Here is a 17,149-nt window from a genome sequence, read left to right as displayed (position 1 = left end):
CGGCAGATGGGCAGCAAGCTTCTTACCAGAGCAGCTACCAGTGAGGGGCGCTTTCCCATAATAGATCTCCCTGCTTCGAGTTAAAAATAACCCTGCCTGGGGTCTGGCTGGACATGAGCCACCTTCCTAGGGACCCATTCAGCCAACCCTCATCCTCCTTCTGGGGGATGGTCGATTTCTGAAGGTCCAGGCCTCAGTATCCAGTCCGGGGTTCCTGGCATCTGTGCCCTGCACCTGCTGTGATCGCCTCAGTAGCTATGGGCAGAGTGCTGGCCCATCTCTCTCATGGCAGAGCTCAACGTCACACATTCTGCAGTGTACAAAGTCCCTGAGATTTTACCAGGGATCAATCAGGACCCCTCCATCCCTCCCACAGGAGAAGGTTCGCTCCTTGCAACCCCTCCAGAGTCCAGCTGCTGGTCTTGTCCCCAGCCCCTTATAAGACGCGTAACCGTGCAAGTGTCTACACTGGCGAGTCCTGCCCCAGCGCCGCATGGCTCCCACCCTTCTGCCTCCTCACAGAATTATAATGCAGGGTGATGGGGAGGGCCCTTAGTGCCAGCCTGCTGTCCACACAACCCCACTTTCTGCGACCTCATGCAGAAAGTGAGCCTAGACAGCAGAGGCGGGTCACCCTGGCTCGTATTATTGGGGTGAACCCTCCCACTGCCTTTCTCCCCCCAGAACAGTGCTCCTTCACCATATATCACCTTGCCACACTCTCTGAAAATGCAGCACAGAGAGGCTAGGAAGCCCAGGTCTTCCATGCAGTGGTCATGATGCCCAGCGTTTGCGAGGCACAGCTGGACTAGCTCATGCGATCCTACATCAACCCTGATGGTCGGTATCACTATTATCCTCATTTTATAGACAGGGAACAGGCTTACCCAGTTCAGAATCTTGCCCAGGGTATTATAGTGATAGCAAAGCTGTCAACTGACAAACCAGGTATTCTGGTCACTAACAATGACAGTTGAAAAATATTGGGTTGTCGAAAAAGTCATGATATATTTTTTCTATTTTCGTTGCAAAAATGCGTCATGGCTTTTCCGACAACCCAATACAACTACAATGTTTATTAAGCACATACTAAGTGCCAAGCACTGTTCTAGGCACTTGGAATACATCAGTGGACAGAGTTCCCAGCTTTCATGGAGCTTAACTGTTGTAGGCCTCCCCTGTGCTTGGCCTTCCACTTATATCATCCTATTTAATCCTCTCAGCATCCCAATGCTGTGAACAGCCGATTAGAGCTCCGTTTCACAGAGTGGAAAGCAATTTGTCCAAAGTCCCTGAGCTGGAGCCCAGCTCTCTCTGACCTCTAAGCCTGTGTGCTTGGCCGCCAGGCTCTGTTTCCTCCAGTTCTAAGCCCTAGACTTACCCACAGTGTCTTTGGGGGCACACATGGGTGAGTGAGACAGCAGGCAGCAGAGCATGCTGGGAGGACTGGGGCTCCAGTTTGGGTTCAAATGCAGACCCCAGCATTTATTTGCCGTGGGACATTAAGTGCTGTGGACTGAATTGTGACCCCTCAGAATTCATATATTCAAATCCTAACCCCCAGTGTGACTGTATTTGAAGATAGGGCTTTTGGAAGTAATTAAGGTTAAATAAGGTCATAAAGGTGGGGTCATAATCCAATAGGATCGGTGGCCTTACAAGTAGAGGAAGAGAGACCCCTCTCTCTAAGCTTGCAGGGAGGAAAGGCCACGTGAAGGCATGGGGAGCAGGCAGCTGCCTGTCAGCAAGGAAAAGGCTCCCCAACAAAACCGCATCAGCCCGCCCCTTATCCTCCATCCTCCAGAACTGTGACAATCAGAAAGAAATTTCTATTGTTTAAGTCACCCAGCTGTGGTATTTTATTATGGCAACCCCAGCAGACTAAAACATTAGGCAAATCACTTAATCTCACGGAGCCTTACTTTTTTCATATGTTTAATAGAAATGTCAATATTCGTAAGAATTAAAGATGAATATTTAGAAAAACACTTAGCATAGTTTCTGGCACATACTTGGTGCATAGCTATTACGACTAGACTGAGGGGTGTGCTTCGTCTCCACAGCTTTCTCTGTCTGTAGCACTGGCTTTAAGACTTTGAGGATCATGACCTATGTGAGAAATACATTGAAGCCTAAGAAGTGCTCACATGAAGCATTGTTCATGAAATTGAGCTTACCCTCACTGTGTGCCATGCACTCTGACATTTTCTCTTCTATTTTGTGGTATTTGTTTTGTGGTTTTGTTTTGTTTTGTTTTTTGTATTTTAGTGCAGGTTACAGCCTATCACATGATTTCACAGCCCTGATGGGTTGCATTCCAAAGTTTAAAAACTCAGAGCAGTAGGATGGTGCAAGCAGTTGTCACCTCCACCCCAACGTGGGCAGGACTCAGGTGCCAGTGACCATGTATCAGGCCAGGTGGTTTTGATGAGACTTTAAACCAAGTTTAAATCCACCAGCTGCCATTGTACCACAATTTGAGGGTTATAAATCATTTTACAGTCCAAATTCATTCTCACAACCACTCTGTAATCATCTTCATTCCCATTTTGTAGATGATAAGACTGAGGCTCAGATGATTGGCAAAGTTCTGTGTCAATTCCGGGTTTTTAACTCAGAGTCTGGTGCTTTTTCCATCTTTACAGACCACTGACTCATAATCGCAGCCTTAGACCCACTGTCCTGATGCTTACTTGGAATCCAAATTGTCCCCAAGGTTCAAGGTTGAGCCTGGGTTAGGATATTCTGATGGAAGGGGCATTCAGACATGCAGAGTATGAAAAATATAAGCAAGACTTAAGCAGTGTCACAATAAGACACCCACATCTTGTACCTAAGCTCTACTACAACTCTGGACCCCTACCCCCAGGCCTGACCCCCGCCCTTCACCATCACCCTACTCCTGACTCCTATCCCACCCACCTTGCGTTTCGATTAACCCAGTGCTGATTGTGACCATTTCACTGAGCAGGGCAGGGTCCCTTGGATATAGTTCTGGGTCAGAAACCAAAAGTGCCAACGTTCTCATGCCTCCCGATGACCCTAGAGAGAAAATCTGACGCAGGCTTTCCTACGTGGCCACCTGGGAAATGCTTTCCTTTCCCCTTCCATTTCCTACACAGCTCCCTACAGCTCCCATCACCCCTGCAATGTTGTTCTCTAATTTATTATTTTAATTAGCTTCTTGACTGTGTTAATAATAAAAAAATTTCCAGCCTCCCAGGAGCTATGCCAGGCTGTGGGAGAGCTGAGGAGGCAGCAGCTACCTTGCCTGGAGCAGCTCTCCCGAAACTCAGTCCTGCCTGGGGTGTCGGCTGAGGCATCAGTGCTTCCCTTGGGGGCCAGTGGGGCTCAGCCTCCAGGAGACCCCTGGGGCCCCTTAAGGGGAGCATGAGCCAAGAAGGAGGCAGAGGTGCTGGAAGATTCGTGCCTGACCACAGGAGGAAGGGGGCTGGAGAGCATCCTCACGTCCCTCCAGGCCCCCCAGGGGTGCTGGGACAGAACAGCTTCTGCCGGCTTTCTTCCCAGGATAGAAAGCCCTTCACTTGGTCCAATCCTTCCATGGAACCAGCCTCTGCCTGCCCCCCCAGACATGTCATCTGAGAAAGAACAGGCGAGGGCCTTGGGGTTGGTGTTTCTGCTGCACCCCTTTTCAGGCGCTGAAGTCATGGTGTTCAGGGCCTCTGCCTCTGCGTTGTCAGGATCCGCTGGGGGACAGGCTTGTACTTGAGGAGAAGACACATTAGGTCTGCACAGGGCCATTGCAGATGAGATCGGTCAGGGGTGAAGCCTGTGGGGACAGCTCTGAGCAGCCCCTGCTGTACTCAGGGACTCCAGGCCTGGCTGTGGCCCAGACACCAGGTGGCTTGCTTCATGGGCAAAGGAGCTTTGTGTGGGTCAGCAGCCCAGCAGGTAAAACGGACACTAAACCAGATGTCAGGGCTTAGAGTTTTAGTCCCCACCCTCTCTCCGGCTAGTAACGGGACCTTGTGACAGTCACCTCTCTTGGAGCCTTAGCTTCTTCATCCAGAAAAGAAAAGGGGTTAGACATGATTCTTCCCTCCCTCCCTTCCTTCTGTCCTTCCTCCTTCCATAGGGAGTTACACGTGAGCACTCTGCTGGGAATGCTGAAATGAATGAGATTTAACGGAGAGGCTAAAAGGGGAGACAAAGTAACAAATACAACAAATATGCTGTGATGAGTGTAACCATAGAAACCTGTACAAGGCATGGAGCTAGTAGGGAGGACAGAATGATTTGCTGGGCATGGGGGCAGCGACACACAAGGCAGGTTCTCTCCAGGTTCTGAGCTGGGTCAGAAAGAGTAACAGGTGATCTTTAGCTACTTCCCAAGGAGTAAGTCCCAAGAGATCTGCTCTTGTTATACAGGTAGACGGGTTTGGGGGGGGGGAAGCAGTGCTCTGATTTATTTTATCAGGGGCTCTTTAAAGCCAAGAGCCAAGAAAAGAATGCCTTGCAGTAGAAAGAGGCCTTTAGCATGACAAGCTTATCCTTGAGGATTCAGCTCAAACAGAACTAGCGCCAAGGCCACAGGAGCATGAGGCAAGCTGGGAGAAATGCTTGCCAGGTGCTGGCAGGTGTTACTCATTAATAAGGTGACAGCAGTCCCTGACACAAGCTCACCTGTGCCCCCTGGTTGGGAGTTGGGGGAGGGGGGTGAAATTCAGTCTCCCCACTCTGTCCCCACCTGCCAGCAGGGAGCTCAGTGTGCCCCATGGGGCTACAGCCCTCAGATCAGCTGAGTGGATTTGGGAACCGGGAGCCATTCTTTAGCAGGAACCCAGCCAGCCCCAGGGGACTGAGCCTTACTCAGACCCTGTCTCCAGGCCTCTCCCTAAGCCCCCACCTCCCCTTCACAAGGCGAATCACCTTGTGATTAACCAGGGTCTTCCCACCCATTCACCTGCTAGCAGCATGGGGAAGGTACCGTGTTAGGCTTGGGTCCCGCTACTGGCCCTGAGACTAGTCAGAGAGGTGTGCAGTGGATGCCATTGAAAGAGAAAAAATAGTGAAGTATTAGGGCGGCATTATAAACCCGTGGGTGCTACCCAGGCCATTTCAGGGGCTTCCTAGTGACCTGGAGAGAAGTCCATTCCCCTCTGGGACTCAGCCTCCCCTGAAGTTAAAAATTGCCAGGAAGCAGGGGAGAGAACAAAAAACATTGCCCGGGGAACTCAGCCTACAGAGGCAGCAAGGGCAGCGTGTGGCGTTTTACCCTGGCCCTCTGCACAAGTCCCATCCCCAAAGTCCACGCCCACTGTGGTGGCTGCTGTGTGCCAGGCCGTGTACAGGGCTGACGCATCTGAGGGGTACAGGGGTGGCTCCCACTTCACGCTGAGAGCTATGCTGGAATACAGGAGACTGAGGAACTTCCTGGCCTGGAAGAGCCAGAGGCAGAAGAGGAAGCAGAGAGAACAGTGTGAGAAAGGTGGGGATGCAAATAGACATGAGAGAGCCGAGACACAGAGAAGCCATGTGACTTGTCCAAATTCACACAGACAGCAGAGGAGCTGGGATTCGGACGCTGGCAGTTGGCCTCTTCACCCTACTTTATTACCGTGGTTATTGGGCACCTGCAATGTTTTCAGGAAAAGCAACTATTTAGTTCACAGTAACTAAAGCGCACATGTGCAGGAAGGGAAGTAGCAGAAGACGGAGCCAAAAATCAGGCTAAGGTCAGGTACTGAAGGGCCTCAAGGTAGTGCCTGGTTTGGGCTTAGTGCCCTGGGTGCTGGGAGCTGGTGACGATCTTTCAGCGGGAATGAACATGGTTCTGCCCTTGGAGCACAGCAAGCCGGCCTCTGGGTTGAGCAGAGGCCTGGAGGCAGGTACCAGGGTGGGGGTGGGGGCAGTCAAGGTTGGGGCAGTCATGGGTGTTGCAATGGAGCTCGATGGGTGTGAGAACCGGTGAGGATTGGCACTTGAGTGTCCCTGAATGGAGAGGAGGGAATAAATAGTGACTCTGAGGTTTTGATCTAGGTGGGCGGTGGGACTGTTGATGAAACTGACCAGGGGAGGAGCATAGATGACAAATGTGGATGTAAATGGGTGAAAACACACATCCAGCCCAGAAACCTTTTCAGTCCAACATAGTGCTTAGCACCTAGAAGGCGGCCAGCGAGCACTGATACAAGTGAGCCGCACTGCCACCACCCTGTGCCTCCCCATGCCACGGCTCCCCTCCCAGTGAAGGCGGAGAGCTCTCCTGCGGGGTGGTGGGGAGAGGGAGCCTCCCTTATTGGGAGCCCCATGGCTCTGGCCCCTGCTCCCCATCCACAACCAATCCTTCCTGCAGATCCCAGCACAGAAACCCTTCAGTAGCCTGACCAAAAAAAAATCCCATGATTACTTTTCATTCTCTGCCTGCTTTCCTTCCAGTCTGCTGCCTGATGTCTATCAGGACCCAGGCTTGTGTGCCTGCTCAGGCTAACCCTTCTCCCCATAATGACATGAGCAACTTTTTGGCAAGTTTTCTTTTCTATAATGGGAAGATCCTAAAATTACATGGCATGGGTGACCTGCCCTGCCCTTCCTGTGTCCTTGTTGGTAAGAAGGCCAGCTTCACCCTCTGCAGGGTTTTCTAGCTAATCGGCGATAAGCTATGATTTTGAAAAATGTAGTTAACATTCCACAGAAAACCAACCCAGTTTCTGTAAAGAGTCAAATACTGTTGAATCAACTGTATGCAAATAGTATTGAAATAGCTTATTGGGGTCAGCTCCCTCGCCTCCCACTTACCCTCCTCCCAGTTCCCCTTTCACTGCTCTTTCTGCTGACCTAGGCAGTCTTCATGCAGCTTGAGTGACAGCCATAAGCCACTGGTCCAGAAGCATCTCGCTGGAGGTGTATTGGCAGAAGGCTGTCCCCTGGTAGTAATAAGGACATTTTACCCACATGAAAGGACCACAGAGATCATCCCATCCAGCACCACCATTTTACAGATGAAGAAACTGGGGCTTAGAGAGGTGAACTGTCTGGCACAGTTACCTGGCTAGTGAGGAGCATAGCCTGGGCTGGAACCCAGGCCTGCTGACTTCTACCCTCCCAAGGCCCCTCCTGGTGACCCATTCTGATATTTAGCAGCTTTTCCTTTTCCTGACCAGAGGAAAGACTGTTTTCTAAAGAGCTGACCAAGTCCCAGGCAGGAGACCCTCTAAAGGACTTGAGCTCCTCTTGCTCCTGATGGCAAATCCCACTCATTGTCCCCAGCAGACACTAACTTCTCCAACCCGATGTGACATGCAGGGGCGGGGAGAGGTCCCCACTGATTCAGACTCACTTCCTGATTCTTCCTGGACATCAGAACAAGTGTGGATTTGTCGTTTTCTAGACCTTAATCAGGGAAGTGTGTCCCTCCAGATCCCTCCCAAACCCTCCCCTACGTCCAGGGACCCTGATGTCACCCTGGCTGACCTGCAGGCACTGCCTGTTTGCAGGATTCCAGCCCTTTCTGTGACTGGCAAGCACCCTGGAAGAGAGCAGCTCTCCTCTAGTGGGGTCAGTACTGCTCCTGTCCGGGGACTGCATTTCTCAGAGCCTCTGCTCCTGCCTGGGGAGCCACATATTTTTTTCCTCTTGCGTAATCTGATTTTCATCTCTTTGGACGAAAATTCTGCTCCTCATTACCTCACTTTCTGCCCCAAAGCTCAGACCGAAGCACACACCCTAACATAGACAGGGAACAGGATAGAGTTCAAATCCTAAACAAATGTCAAGAGTGCCCCCAGCATCTGCCCCCAGGGGAAGGGGCCCAAAGCTTCCAGGTAGCAGAGTGGTCGGTGAGGTTCAGCACAGCACCACCTACTGGAGGAGAAGAGCAGGACACTTTGACCCTGTTAAATATGACATCTACACCGTGGTTCTCAACTGGTACCACCTGGGAACTTAAAATATACATGCCTGGGTCCCACTCCCAGAGAGTCCAACTGGCTTGTCGTGTGGCTGGACTTTTCAGAACTCCCCAGCTGACTGTGCAGCCAGGCTGAGAAACATGGCCTTAGAGGGGTGACAGGTGGAGGAAGCCTTAGAGACCATCAACACCAGGGCTAGGCCCCAGCCCCCGAAACCCAAATGTATTATTTTATATGGATGACCGTTTTTTCTGGACCGCATCCAAAGCTCTTTGTCAGATTCTCAGTGTGTTCTGTGTCCCCCCACAAATTAAATGTCTTCAGTCTACCCCAAACATGTCCCTTTGGGTGGTCCCAGGTCCAGTGCTCAGCTGTGGGTTTGACAAGCCTAATGAATAGTTTGCATATTTCTATAGACTACCACCATGAAAAATTAGGTCAGCTCAATGTGGTCACATTGACTATTTCGTGCTGCTCAAAATCTCTTCCTGGCGCTATCATGTGCCTTTGATTAATAAAAAATGAGAAATTTTTTACTTATTAAAAATTATTACTTAATTAATGCACTGTGTTTGGTAGGCAAAAACCTTGAAAATATAAGACCCATGGGAGAAAGTAATCAAGGGGTCCTTGGTGATTACAGGTTGGAAACCATAGGTCTAATACAACCCTCTTATTTGAGAGATGAAGAAACTTAGGCCAGAGAGGATAAGGGACTATCTTTAGGTCACACGGCTAGTTATACGAAGTTGGGACCCTCACCCAAGTCTCTCAGGCATGCTGTAGGGGGCAGAGAGAATGTATGCAGGATATTTTGCTGGAAACTCTCACTTGACACAATTCCATGGACCCAGACTCAGGAAATTCCTCACTGGTCATGGAGGTTGTGTGGGTCAGAGATAGTGCACACTCACAGAGAGTTTAAAAATCGATTGTAGTTCAGGATTTCATCCAAGCTAACATACCATCAATAGTAAGAGACACCATTGTTGTCTGTACTACTAAGAAAAAGCGCTGCCAAATATAATTGTAAGATGCCATCAATCATAAGATGTTGTCAATTTTAGAGATGTTAAAATGTGAGAAAAAATTGTGTACCATAGAACTGAAGAAATGTCACAGCTTAGCCGCTTCTGTTTTGTTTGGAGCAGCACAGCTGTGTGACAGTCTTCCCCCTGGTTCTCTTACCTGCTGGAGGTGCTATGGGGGAGAAAATGGCACTTCAAAGAGAACAGATTGTTTGAAAAGCAGAGATCAGTAGCAGAGCAGGTCCAGCCCAATCTGGGATCCGAGGAGAAAGTCCTGGATTGGCCCTCAGAAGACCTGGGTTTGGATCTCAATTCTGAAACTTCCCAGGGTGTCATCTGGAACACATTCTTATTCTCTCCAAGATTCAATTTCTTCATCTGCAAAACAGAGCTAATACGTGCCCTTCCCCGCTGCCCTATCCTCTCAGAAGCATTGCAAAGCTCAGAAGAGAAAATGGTAGTTGAGTAATGTGGGTGCCTAGTGCTAATATCAGTTGCTAAGAACCACCTTCCATTTGCTCAGTGGATGCCTGTGACTGTCCAGAATAGAGAGCTCTGAGATGACAAGGTCGGTCATGCACAGTCATTCTGGGGCCAATGGGAACACTTTGCAGGGGTCAGCACGAGTTCCGTGGGACTTCTCTCTTTTTGGCCACACTCAGGTCTGCTTGAGGGGGCGTTCTTCACCCATCTGAGGAAAAGGACTCATCCTTAAATGAGGCAGGGAGACAGGAGGCAAGACAAAAGTCAGCCTTTCCCAGGAACAGATGGCAGAAATGGTCAGAGGTCCCAGGGGTCCTGTCCCCCACCCATACCCTGGGCAGACACCCTACTATTCCTCATCTGGCACCTTGAGGACACACACTTATGCTGAAGTTAGCAGTCACAGAAAGAGTTGTTTAGCCTCATTGCAGAAAGAACCGAGCAAGAAGCCACCCAGCTCTATTTCCAGGTACACTTTCTAAGGACACACCTCCTGACCTGCCAATCAGCAGTGTCCTGTCCCTGCCTTCTTCTCAGGGCTGAAAGGGAATCAGACAGTTAGCAAAGAAGAAACCTCCCCTCCTGCTCAGTCCTCCTGCAGTCCCAAAGGGACTCTAGCTGTGGCGCACACGTCCTTTCAGCCGTGGAGGCTGCATCCTGAGCTCCCACCCTGGCCGGCCCCTAATTACCCCTCAGCAGAGGCAGGCCCTCTGGCAATTCACCATTCCTTTTGGGACCTTTGTTTCTCCATCTGTAGAACAAGGATGAACAACCCAGTGGTGCACCTCCCCAACCCCCCCATGGGCAAACATAGGATGAACGAGGCGGGGGCATGGGGCAGCCGGGAATTGGAGAAGAAGGCGCCCAGACACAGTGGCCTTCCCATAGTTGCAGCCGTCGCCCCTGCCTCATGGGGACAGGGATGCACAGTCATTGTGGTGAGAAGCACAGAGTTGGGAGTCACCCCGGATTCAGACTCTGTCTCTGCAACTCACTTAGGTGTGTGACCGTGGGCAGGTCGCCCAGCCTCTCCAACCCTCCACTTCCTCATCTATAAATTGAGGACCCACACTCTCCTCACAGGCTCTTTGAAGTGTTAAATGAGATGATACATCACAAGCGCCTGGGATGTAGTGGGCGCTCAGTACATGGTAGCTGTGGTACCCCAGCAGCCACCTGCTCTGATTTGGAGCTTCCTGCAGGTGGGTGGTGCTGCCGTCCTGGCCGTGGGAGTCTGGACCCTGGTGGAGAAGAGTGGCTACCTCAGCGTCCTAGCCTCCAGCACCTTCGCCGCCTCTGCCTACATCCTCATCTTCGCAGGCGCCCTCGTCATGGTAACTGGCTTCCTGGGCTTCAGCGCCATCATCCGGGAGGACAGGAGCTGCCTCTCCACGGTGAGTACCATCTGCCCCACTCTGCCCAGCACTGTGGCTGGAAGAAGGGAAACCTGCCCAGGGCCGCAGGGAGCCAGGACGGAGCCCCTCCGCGCCCAGCCCATGCAGTCAGGCTTCTGTACTGAGAGCCCCACCAACGATAGTGGCCCAGCCTGGATCTGAGGCCTGGGGAGGGCTGGGGCGGGGCGCTGCTAGCCGTGGGTCGGCTGTTAGCCGTAGTCCACAGGTTCTTAGAATCTAAGCCAGGAGAGCAGTCTCGGTCCTGGTGGCAGCTGGCAGCTCCTTCCTCCTCCACCGCCTCCTTCTCCTCTTTCTCTTTCTCCTCTCCTTCCAGCTGTTTTCATGGTGATTTTCAAAGCTATACAAAAATGAAAAGAATGTCATAGTGACAGTCCATGTCCCATCGCCCAGACTCAACAGCTGTCGTGTCAGAGCCCGTCCTGTTTCATCTGCACCCCGCGCCTTCCCCACCCTGACATCCCAGGCATCTCGTCATCTGTAAATATTTTAGGACGTACCTTGAAAACTTAAGGGTCCTTTTTTCACGTAATATGACAAGACCATCATCACACCTAAACCCAATTAACAGTACTTCCTTAATATGAAATAACCAGGCAGTTTCACATTTCCCCAGTTGACCCATAAACTGCTCTTTTTTTCTTAAGTTGGTTTGAATCAGAATCTAATGTACTTAAATTGGTCACTTTGTCTCCTAAGTCTCTGTTAGTCTGTGAGCTCCCCCCATCAACCTCTCTTTATTGTCCCTTGCAGCTTGTTGAAGGGACCAAGTCATTTGTCCTACACTTTCTCCCACTCTGGCTTTTGTGATTACATCCCTGTGATGTTATTGAATGTGTCCTCCTGCTGGTTGCATCTATAATAGAAGCTTGATCCGGCTCGGGTTTGAGTGCTTGGGCAAGAGTACTTCATGGGCGGTGGTGTGTGCTGCACAGGTTCCTTGACAGACTTCCTCTGGGAAGCTGGCTGTCGTCACCTGGCTCAGAGTATCAGGGGCGGAGGCCAGGGCAGACTTCCGGGGGCAGAAGCCAGAGGACTCGCCTAATTCCCATGCACCTGTTGCCAAGGCAGGCTCCCCCGCCCCCTCTCCTCCTGAGGTCCAAGGCCAGTGTAGGCAGGGGAGGCTACAAAACACCAGGACTTAGCAAGGCAAGGCCACGGCCAGCACCAGCCCAAGTCTCAATGAGCAGGTTGCACCTGAAAGGAGCCAGACAGCAGGAAGGGCTGTGCCTGCCCTACCCTGCCTCCCCGTGCCCACCACTGACTTGGCAGCCTCGGCCCTTGCACGTCCACCCAGGGAACAGGAGGCAGCAAAGGGGCCGTCCCCTGGAGCCTCTCACCAGCAGTGCCCTAGTTTTTTTTTAGCTCTGGATACAAAAGTGCCTGTGTACAGGCTCAGCAGGATGGCTCTCCCCTGCCTGGAAAAATTCCTTAACATCTGCTCTGAGGGATAGCCTGGAGCCAAGGTGCCGGCCACATGGATGGTGGCACACTGGCAGGGTGAAGTCCCATAGGGGACCAGCCACCAGAGCATGGGTTTTGACATGAGCTGTGTTTCTAGCAGTGGGACAGGTGTGCCCCAAGCCAGCCCATCCCTGCCAGCCATCCCTCACATGCCCTAGCCTGAGTCCTTGCCAGCCTGTTGGATATCCTCAACCTGATCAGTGTTAGCTGGATGACACAGGGTGTGACTGAGAGACTGGGCATGTGCTGTGGCCGGGGCAGAGGTTCCAGGCTTTAGGGGAATGAGGCTACAGGGACCGGTGCTCCTGGGCCCAGAGAGAGAACCCATCCCCTGCATTGTCTGGGACCCCGCCTTTGCCCTGCTCAGCCCTGGTCCCTTCAGAAGTGGGGCCTTCACTAGGCCTTGGGTTTCAGGCTAAGCCCCCTGGCCCACAGAGGCAGGCCGCTGAGCTGTGTGCTCACGGCTGCCCCTCCCTTCTGCCAGGTAATCTTGTGGGAAGACAGGACTCACCTCTATAGCCTAAGAGGGAAGACAGAGGCCCTCACTTGGGAACCTTCCTTCTCACTGAGTCATCTCTTTTGGTTCTAAAGGAACCCTAAGACCAGTGGCCCCTGCAGCACCAGGAAACAGCCCCTGCTTTCCACTAGGGGCACAATTATAACACAAATGGGCACCACTCACTGAGAGCCACTCCCTGCGTCCTGACAGCCGCAGCCCTGCAAAGTCAAAATAATCATGAACTCTCTGTGCCAAGCACTGTCCCAAACTCATGTATGTTAACTTGTGTAACCCTCACTGGCCCTATGAGGTGTGCATGTTGCAGTGAGGAAGGGGTGCAAAGGTTAAGCAATTTGCCCCAGGTCACACGGCATGTGAGTAGCAGGCAGTCTGGGCCCCAGGCCCGTGCTCCGAACCACCACACTATGCTGCCCCCCAAAGGCATTGTTCACCCCTCCATATGATGAGAAAGCTGGCTGGGAGATGTGGGGCGCAGAAGTGCTGGAGCTGGATTCCAGCCTGTTAGAATCACCTCCAAGAACCCACATCCCCTGGGGAGGCCAAGCATGACAGACGGCAGAGGGACAGGAGGCCACGCAGGATAGTGTGTGCAGAGGGATGCTGTTCTCTATCTTTGTGGATGTCAGTGCAGAGCACCTGCTTCTGAGATCTGGACAGGAACGAGGGAGGGCTCCCTAAAGGGCCCAGCCAGAACCCTAGGGCAGGAGACCGGGGGCAGCAGGGAGGGGGGTGACCCTAGAAGCTCCTTGCTTTCCAGTATGGAAATAACAGTGCACGTGGAAAGAGAGTGCCCAGTTCAGAATTCAGAAGGGAACTTGGTCATTGGGTCCAACCCTACATCTAAAGGTTTCCAGGCTGAAGGACACGGGGTGGGTGAGAGTGTGGGTCATCCTTAATGAAGGATACCCAGCATTACTGACTTCTGGGGAAAAGTCTCACATGAGAGCCCTCCCCTTGGCAGTCTCAAAGAGCAGAAGTAAAGCCTGAGGTTCCATAACTGATAGCGCTCTGCTCTCCGAGCCACCCATCACAGCCTCCCTTTCCTTACTGCCTTCTTACACAAGACCTAGCCCATCATCTAGGGCGACCTGTTATGAAAACAGGTGTCTGCAGCCTCTCCAGTCACAGCCTGACAATTACTTGGTCTGAGGTCTGTTCCCAGGGCTGTACAGGGAAGAGTGGCCGTGGGCTTGCCTGCAGGCCTGACATATACCACTCGGCCCCAGCTTCAGAGGGTCAGCAAATAGAGGGGCCTTATTATCCCACTAAGCCTTGAGGCAGGGCTGGGGGCACAGGGGTGGCTGGACAGGCAAAATCCCTCCCTTCTTCTCAGCGCCACTTTACCCCCTGCCTGCATTCACTTCTATCCCACACAGAACCGAAGTATTCTCTGATCCATCATCACAAACCAAACACATCAGAGAGGCGCCAGCTCAAAAGTGAGGTCAGGAAAATGCACGCACACACAAGTGCAGACAGCTACCAGTCCCGGAGCGTGGGGATGGGGGGCTAACAAGCAGCAAAACTTGAAGCCTGGAATCATCTTCCTTTGCCTTTCCCTGCTCCCCTCTGAAAGAAGCCAAGACTGACCTGGCCCAAGGACAGGACACAGGTGAAGCAGCAGATGCTAAGTAACCCACATCCCGGCCTGTCAGCCCTGAATATTGAGCACTTCACTGTTTAAGGAGGTGGCTGTAAGACCTTTCTTGTGCTGACGCAAGTAGGGCTTTGAAAACCCAGGCTCCAATTTAGAGGCAAGTGGTGTGGTTAAGGTAGTTTACAAGAGTTCTATGCTTCCTGGAGGTTCCTTACTTGGTCCCATTGCATTTTCTTCAACCCCTGTCTTAACTTCCTTTTGAAATCTTTAATCAGCTCAAGACTGGATGAACTCCAGAGGAGAAATGCAGTGGGTCTAGCTCCGTAAGCTCTATACACAGTGGTCCCCCAAGAGGCGAGGGAAAAATGAAAGACCATTCATCTGGATGGTGTGTCCAGCTTGGACCAGGAGGAGGGGGAGGTCTGACATCAAAAGTTCCGGAGAACTACCAGAGAGGGCAGCCCAGCTCCCACAGTCCCACAGTGTCCTGCCCTTCCTCCTAGCACATCTGCAGCCCCTCAGTGTCACTTTTCCAGAAGGAACTGTTCATCAGGGACAGGAATAGCACATCTTAGCTGGTGCTGAGATGAGGATCAACGTGGCATCGGCAATCTGCAAAGGGGGAAAGAGAATGGGGTTTAAATTATTCACACCAGCTCTTCTTTTTTAGCGAAGGCTGCATGAGAGAGCCTGATAATTCAGGCCATCTAAGCCGAAGGCCAGTGATCAGGCCTGATGCCACGATGATCAAAAGAAAGGGATATTTTTAGAGTTTTGAGCGTGGGCCCTGAAAACATTTATATCTTAGCCAGATGAAGATTATGATGGATGGTTCAGGCTAAACTATGTCTTTGTCAGGGGTTCTTTTGTATTTGTGGGATGGATTTAACAGTAAGAAGTTCTAGAACCAGTTTCTGAAAATGAGGGACCCCCACATAGCAGCACCTCCATCAGATACACCAAGACTTGATTAACTATGGCAGTAAGGTCTAGAATCAAGGGCTAGGGCTCAAGAGCAGGTTGTGCTGTAGCTTGCCCAACATGCTCTGCGACCTTAGGGGAGTTACTCGGCCGCTCCTGGCCACCTTGGTATCCCCACCTTTATACGGGGTGTGAGGGGTAAGAATAATGAGGAAGTACTTGGGTCTTAGGAGAAGAGCCACCACATTATATAAAGATCATAAATTGTGGATATAATTATCATTTATATCACCATCACTATGACCAAGCTCCTTTTAGAAGGAACCTACGTGAGTGGAATTATTCTTAGGGCCATTACTCCCAGAGTCCCCATGCTTGGGCTGGGCTGCTTCCTCTGTAGAAGCTGGTGCTTGAGGAAGGATGGAGGGAGCTGGGTCCCCGCGCCAAAGGTGTTTGTGTCCTTCCCAGGGCTCATCTCTCACCACACATTACTTCGTTGGTGCTCCAGCAGCCATCTAGCCAGGGTAGTTATAGCCTCATCTGTTTGGTGGTGCTCTGACCTTTGGGTCAGCTGCCCACATGCTCCAAAGGTCTGCATCTAGGGCTTTGAGAAGCACTGACTACCCTCCACTGGGATGAGAGGTCTGCCCTCCCCTGGCATGGTTTGGGGCAGTGGAGGCAGGGAAATGAACAAGATGACTATTTCCAGGCTCTACTGCAAGCAGAAGACAAGTATCCCCAAGAGCCAGCCTTGAGATGGCTGCACAAGAGCCTGTGCTTGGCCTCTCCCAGCTGGGTCCTGTTGAGGTCATTCAGGAAAGGCCTTGGGCTGAAATTGGCCCTGTTACTACATCAGGACAACTACCAAACTGCCCAGTGGGACATGGCCCCTCCTCCTCTAAGACCCTGGCAAAGGTCCCCATCAGCCTCCTTCTCACTGGCCTCACTTAGCTCAGGGACTGTGCAGGAGGGACTGCCAGGCGGCTTAGAGATGAACTCTCCACCCCTCACTCTGGCCATAGAGAGAAAGGGACTTGCCTAAGTTCATGTAGCCAGGAGCTGGCAGAGCCTGGCCAACACCCAAGGCTTGGTCCAGGGCCTTCCCCGCTGCCCCAGGCTGGCCTTGTGCTGCCTCCGGGTGCCTCCAACTCAGGGAATGAGACTCGCCTTTCTTGTGACTCGGGACCCGTGGTTTGCATTCCAGCTGCAAAATGAAGCACTGAGGGAAGAATCGAGGGTCGGTGACCTGGCTCTCTGCCACCCGATTCACTCAAAAGTGGAGCTCAAGCTTCCAGGTGCTGGCAGTGCAGCAGAAATCAGCTCTGTTAGTGCACCAAAGGAAGTGTCTGGGCCTAGCCAGGGAAAAGTCCAACTCAGTTACATGTGGGTGGATGGCCACCCATAGGGGGCAGGCTTCCTCCCTACCCTCAGCCAGCGTCCTGAGCAAGTCTCAGAGCAAGGTTGACCCAGGAGGATCAGAGTGTGTGTGTGTGTGTCTGCCTGTCTGTCTGTGTTTGTGCATGTGTATATCTATATGTACAAGGTGTGACAAGGTCGTGAACTCATCCTAGAAAAAGTGCTACATACCTCATTACTCCATATCACTATAGTCACCTTCGAGGTCCTCCCCTTGGGAAGCTATGCACTGATGCCAGCACCTGCCTAGTCCACCCTTCAAAGCAACTTTGGAACTCTTTTTCTGGAATGGCCATCAGAGCTGTCGTCATATTACCCTTGATGTCCTGAATGTCATCAAAATGTCTTCCTTTCAATAGTTCCTTTATCTTCGGGTAAAGAAGGAAGTCACTGGGGGCCAGATCAGGTGAGTAGGGAGGGTGTTCCAATACAGTTAT

At 51.8% G+C, this 17,149-nt stretch overlaps 1 protein-coding gene across 9 annotated transcripts in view; it reads left to right on the top strand.

Moving 5' to 3' along the window:
• Positions 1 to 17,149, top strand: part of TSPAN11 (tetraspanin 11) — a 79,869-nt gene that overhangs the window by 28,150 nt on the left and 34,570 nt on the right. For all 9 annotated transcript variants that reach the window (XM_019661023.1, XM_019661020.1, XM_019661021.1 and 6 more), the window contains one exon: positions 10,585 to 10,776. In XM_019661023.1, the coding sequence (XP_019516568.1) occupies positions 10,585 to 10,776 (192 nt within the window). The remainder of the gene's footprint in view (positions 1 to 10,584; positions 10,777 to 17,149) is intronic.

The sequence above is a fragment of the Hipposideros armiger genome, unplaced genomic scaffold (genome assembly GCF_001890085.2).
Source record: "Hipposideros armiger isolate ML-2016 unplaced genomic scaffold, ASM189008v1 scaffold_332, whole genome shotgun sequence".
Taxonomy (NCBI): Eukaryota; Metazoa; Chordata; class Mammalia; order Chiroptera; family Hipposideridae; genus Hipposideros; species Hipposideros armiger.
The sequence above is the reverse complement of the archived record's forward strand: the minus strand, read 5'-3'. Positions and strand labels throughout refer to the sequence as shown.